This window comes from Pygoscelis adeliae, unplaced genomic scaffold (assembly GCF_000699105.1).
Source record: "Pygoscelis adeliae isolate BGI_AS28 unplaced genomic scaffold, ASM69910v1 Scaffold60, whole genome shotgun sequence".
Taxonomy (NCBI): domain Eukaryota; kingdom Metazoa; phylum Chordata; class Aves; order Sphenisciformes; family Spheniscidae; genus Pygoscelis; species Pygoscelis adeliae.
Window position 1 is genome coordinate 53,919 of NW_008823954.1, and position 6,109 is coordinate 60,027.

General features: G+C 49.6%; 1 protein-coding gene across 1 annotated transcript in view; it reads right to left on the reverse strand.

The window, feature by feature from the left end:
- LOC103915638 (neuronal pentraxin receptor-like) overlaps positions 1-663 on the reverse strand; it is a 42,167-nt gene extending 41,504 nt beyond the window's left edge. The window contains exon 1 of the mRNA XM_009322510.1: positions 584-663. Within this exon, the coding sequence (XP_009320785.1) occupies positions 584-663 (80 nt within the window). The remainder of the gene's footprint in view (positions 1-583) is intronic.
- Between the last annotated feature and the right edge of the window lie 5,446 nt (positions 664-6,109).

The following is a 6,109-nucleotide window of genomic DNA, read 5'->3' on the forward strand; positions in this document are numbered from 1 at the left end:
AGACCCTCGGCACGGCAGCGGTGCTGCTGCGCCTCCGCCGCCTGAGCCCCCTTCCCGCCGGAACGGGTCCCCCTTTTGCTTAAAACAGTGGCGGCAGCGGGGGCCGCGCAGCCTCTTCTCCTCCTTCTGCACACGCAGATGCGCCGTCACCCCGCACCGTCACCCACCTCTAGCCAGCGGGGTGGCACCGGGGGTTAAGTGGGGAAGCAGGCAGTCTTAAAGTACCTACCAAGGCAAAAACTAACAATAAAGGCGCTTAAATCCTTTTTCTTTTTTTCCTTTTGGCTCGCGCTTTTATGTGCCCTCGTTTTTGAGCCAATATAAGGTACTGCGAGGTAAATGGGCCAAGCATGCTACATAAACCTTTAAAAAAAAAAATAGAAAAATGTTAAGTCACTTAGAGGAATTCCCTGCCCAGAGCGTTACTGCAAAATCCTATTTAATTTGCTGTGTGCTTTACACTCTCTTGCAGGTGCTAAAAAGACAGAAAGAAAAAACCTCAGTCACAAATCATTCTCTGATTCAAAATGGAAGCTCACGGCCCTGCAGCTGTCTTCGTGTGGAGCTCACGGTCCTCCATTACCTGGAGATACCACCTGGCACACAGCAGAACAGCATAGCCTTCTGCTTTAGCTCTGTTTTTAGGGTGAGGAGGGGGTGCATTTCGGAATGATATCCTCTGGAAGACGGGGGAGCTGTGATGAGGGCCATAAGTAACGGCCAACTTGTTTTTGCTGCTTTCTCAACCCACCACGATGTCACCAGCTACCCGCTTTTCAGCCAGCCTGAGAGGGAGCACTCACAGCCCCCGTGGCCCCTTCTCCATTTGCATTCACCTCCCCTTTCCACCTCTGGCTCAGAAGTTCCACCCAGAAGGAGGATATTCTGGAAGTAGCTGTATTTATCAGTACCAGCAGGGTTGGATTTCCTAAAATCAAGGTGGGCAGGTAGGAGAACTAGCCATTTCATCACTGCCTGCAATTCAGGCAACATCTGTTACAGCATTTTGCTCTTTTTCACCTTAGCAGCTGAAATGTTGCAGCCACCACAAGCTCTCTGATCAGAGGAAAAGTGATTGAAGAGAGGACGCGTTCCCCACCGCCTTGTCCTCATTCGAAGGGGGGTGGATGGAGAGATTGCTGAATGCTGACAGAGACGAGACGGCAAACGGATAGTCACATGGACCCTGGTTCAGGAGGTGCGAACAATTCAGAGAACAAGGTGTTTCTGTGGTCAGGGACTGAATCACAGTGTACTTCACCACTGATAATTCTGCATTTAGGTCATATCACTCGCTTCGAGAATAGGCTGTAAGAGGCCCTTTCTCAGGTATTGACCATCACAGACCAACCGAGAACAGAACTCCAGACAGATCACTCAAGACTCTCACCTAGAATGGGACAAGTCCTTCTGGACTGCCCCATTTCTCTAGACACCACTTTTTTTTAAACTCAATTCTTTATACGCTTGAAGGTAACTTCAAAAGAACAAGTCTATCACACCCGTTGCGTTTTGCTTTTCACTTTTTTAACTGCTTTTAACTTTGCACATTAAGTGTTCATTAACACCATCCACATTTAAATTGGCGTATTTGTTACTGTTCACTTCGTTTAAACAACTGCTTTTACACTTGTGGCTGAGCGTCAAATAGTTGAACTTCCAACCATCAATATCATCCACCCTAAAAAGCAGCACTCCTAAATCAAATGGGGGAAAAGTCCTTACACAGCTACACAAACACACATGCAGCAGCTGTGACTGTCTTGTCCCCAAACAGACGTACGGGTCACGAGCATCACACCTCACCTCAGGGCAGGAGCACAAGGCACTCCCGATCCATGGACCAGAAGGGGCAGCAGCATTTCAGAGAGCTCCATGTGCTCTTTCCAGTTATTTTCTCCTTCCACCTGTCAGCAGGACCTTCTTTCCAGCCACAGCGACTGCTCAAATCACTGTGAGCAGCCGTTGTACAGGTATTGCCCAGCCCCAGGCTCTTTCATCTAACTTTTACTCTCACAGAGCAAAATAGCAGCAGAATATCCAGCTGTTCAGAGCATTGTTGGGTATTTCCTTTGTTTCATTCACATTTCCAGTAAAACACTTAGAAAAAAAAACCAAAAAAACCCACAACCAACCTGAGAAGATGGCTCTCCTGGAACAGCTATTGTTCACTATGGGCACTGAAATAAAGTATTTTTTTGGCGCCTCGCTGCCCTCAAAACCCTGGTGCCATAGGCTACACTGTAGCACTTCTTGCTAGCACCAAGAAGCCAGTGCAGGGAAGCAACAAGCTTTGGGGGAGCAAGACGACTTTTCTCACCAGAATCACTGGCAAGCGGGTGTACGAGCATAGAGGGAGAGCAGCAGGTGCAAGAACATTTTTGTTTATTTTTTAAATGGCACTAGATAACGGGAAACTCACCTGCTCAAAGCTGGTAGCTGCCTCCAGGCTCATTTTTTGTGGACCCGTGACCTGGCAGGAGTAACAGCGCTTATCTCCTTGTTAGAACAACTCCAAGGGTTGATCAGCCAACTCCATTGCTGTTTGCTCCAGGGAGGCTGCTGTCAGGAGCGGCAGATTTCTGTAAAGAAACAGTCATTCCCTCGCCTACACCGGGAGCTGGTGCAGCTGCACACAGCCCAGCCCCTCAAGCAAACGCTGCATCGGTTTTTAAGCAAACCCTTGGCGCTGTGGTCATCCATGTCAAAATGTGGTGAGATTTCCCAGCTGCAACTCTGAAACACAGGAGAGCAAAGACAGACCCCGCGGAGCTGACCATGTACCTCCTCGTGCAGCAGTTATGGGTGGCTCAGCGTGGGCCCAAGCAATGGGCAGAACCACCCCCCCTCCAGCCAGCTAACTTTTTGATGTAGCGGAGAGAGAGGAGAAGGCCCGTGGGGGTTCACGCAGTGCCTACACCACCGGGGTACTACGATATCCCTGGAGCCTGCCTATGAGTTCCCAAAGCAGGCCCAGCCACCCCGGTTTCTAGCATCCTTGCTTCAAAAGCAGTTGCTTGGTGAGCAAAACGCTGGGAAGAGAAGGACCAAGAGCAGGGAAGGCGAGTGGCGCTGAACAGAGAGGAGGTGACTGCCAGTTTCCTGGCAGCACTTGCCACACACACTGCGTTTCACTCCATGCTTCTCAACAGAGAGCGTCGAGCTGCTCAAACCGTGCGGTTTCCCCTTTCGGGGGTTTCCCCTCTCGGGTGCTGCCTACTGTAGCAGGGGCCCCGGGGGCACGTCCTGAGGCACAGCTGAGCGCCCTGGTTCTCAGGCATCCTATCAGGAGAGCTGCGCAAGGCCAGCCGGCTGCACTGCACGGATCAGAGGGGCAGCATAGCAACAGATTATTAAAAAAAAAAGCGCTATCCAGATTAACCTTTAATCCAACCAACACATGCATGCGAAAGGACAAGCCATTATGAGTTTCTAGTGCCAGCCAGCCTCTGCAGCATTGGCAGGGGTAGGAAGAAACAATCTCCGGAGTAGGTTTTCCCGTAGCTCTGCACTGCAGTTTCTTACAACTTCACCTGACTCACTAGCTGCTGCCAGAACGTTAGCGGCTGGCTGGAGTCCTGCTCCGATGCCATCACTCAAATCCAGCCTGCCTGGCTCAGGGCAAGCAGGCTGACTGCGCTTCGGTAACGCAGGCAAGACCTAACTGTGCTGCCTTGAGCCACGACCGACTCAGGAAACACACCCCACCCCCCTCCGCTTTTGCTCCGCGTGCTTTTGTGATTGACGTCATAGCTGCGTTCGGATGCAGGGCTCACCCCCACGTTACATTTACTAAAGACATCTCACACAGCCCCATTCGCTTCCTGAGGTGCCTCGATCCCCTCCACAGAGGATGGAGAGGCACCCACCCTGAGGGAGCAAGTCAGAAACCAAAGTGGCCTAAATGATACTGTGGGATTCTCTCCACGGAGTATCAGCAGTCCCAGGATTCAGGCTCCTCGGCTAAGCCCTGCGTTACCTGCAGTGAATCAGGGGACGAACTCGACCCAGGAGCTGCTGTGCTCCCAGGGAGCTCCTTGGAAGCCCTGCAGGCCAACCCACCGGAGGCTTTGGCTTGGAGGAGAGCAGGCTTCCTCGCTGGTAACCAGTGCGGAGCGTGTTTGGCAGCCCAGGCCTCGCCTCAGATTTTCTCCGTTCCCACAAGAGACGCGGGATATGGGGCACACCAGCACTCTCCTACGGATGGTGCCGGCAGAGCTGTCCTGGCACTGCGGCATTGTGTGAGGACGTCAAGAACTCCCTAAACCCAGAGCAGCAGTCACCCTGCCATCGGCATTCTCCTCTTCAAATTCTAATCCATCAAAGATCAACCATCCCAGGTCACCTCTGTACAGCTCTAACTTACCCAGTGGGTTAAAAATTAATAAAAACCTAACCTCCTCGAATCAAAGTAATGAGTAATGTCAGAAACAGCCTTTTGCAGGCTCCATTCTTCATTGATCCTTCTTTACTGATCTTTATTATGCACGCACACACGTTTTCCATTCTTTTTCCAGCCACACTGCATGTTTATACCAACAGAAGTGACTGGCGGAAAATAATTCAGCTGTAGAATTAAAGCTAGGCGAGGTAAATGACCACACAAACAGACCCATAGGTAAATGTCAGTTCTCATATTTAATATTTTAATAATTTTGTTTGCAACATTTACCACATAAATCATCTAAATAAATAGATGCTGTACAGTCTCTTATCCATATCAGTACAAAAATAAAACCACACTTTGTGTCAAATTATACTTGAGCCTTCCCTCCCTTTGCTATCACAATCTCCTTTTACAGCACATACTCGCTCAGAAAAGGCATTATACTCCGATTGGTTTGTTTGGAATTGGTTTACTCCCTATTTCCCCCCCTCCCCAAATACATTCAATTAGTCTGTACAAAAGCTAGAAGCTCATTCTGTGCAAAAGGAAGCTTTCTGTGTGCAAAGACTCAGATACTCTAGCGTGCCGACAGGAACAACAGCAACAACTGAAGAGACGAGAACAAAAATAATTGGGGACCCTCCCCTCTAACTGACCCCATCCCCCATCTCCCCCCCCCAACAGAAGGGAAGCATACCAAATTAGACGAGTCAGTCTGCAAAAGAGTCCAAACGATGTGCGTACGTTGAGGGAAAAGGTTGGTGCTGAAAACCCAGCGAGAGAACTGGGGTTCCCCCAGCTGTAGAGCTTGCTAGGTGAGGAAAAGTGATTCTCTCATCTTAGCCTGCTCAAAAGGTTCTTAAGATATGCAGAACAAAAGCTTCATCTAAATTATTTTAGTTCTTTTGTTGCCGTTCTGTTGAAGATGAGGTGAGGAAACGGCCTCCGGAAAAATCCAGCAGCTACTGAAGACAGCTCCTGGTTCACCCTCCCTTCCTCTCCCCACTCCCTGTAGGACAGATGTCTCCCCGTTACTCAAATAAGCTAATAAGGTGCAATTTTTCAGACAGGAAACTCTACAAAGATGTCTCCAGAGCTGGAAGAAGTGATCGTAGTTCCAGACTAGGACCACTCAAACTGAAACTCAACTTCATTTTTCCCTTTCCTCAGACAAAGGAGGCGGGGAGGGAGGAAGCCAACCTGCACCCTGAAGGTGAGCGAGGGACTTCGCACGTCTCCCCCCCTCCCTTAGGGAGCCCTCCTTTAGTTGGCACGGTGGAGCACACTCCCCCTTCAGCCATGGGAGGGAGGCAAAGGGCTGGGTGGCAGCTCTGGAAAAATGATAAGGAGCAGCCAGCGGCCTGAAACAGATACATCTTTTGCTTTTCAAATGCCACTTTTATACAGACGATAAGGAGTACTTAGCACTCCTAGTGCTTTGCATTTCCAAAGTGCTTCAAAACGTACTTCAGATTTAAAAGCAAAAAAAAGCTGCTTAACATTTTGACAGATTTGCAAAAAAGCTTCTTTGTGCTGACACTACATTTTCTGGTTAAAAAATAATAATAATAAAAAAGGCCTTCCACCTCCTCCAAAATCCCCCTCCCGGTCAAAACTCTGCTACCCCAGTAACAGATAAGCTGTGATAGAGGTTCCAAAGAGTCTTGCAAGCTCTCCCTTTCAACGTCCGGCTGGCACTCTCAGGCAAGAACCCCTAGCGTC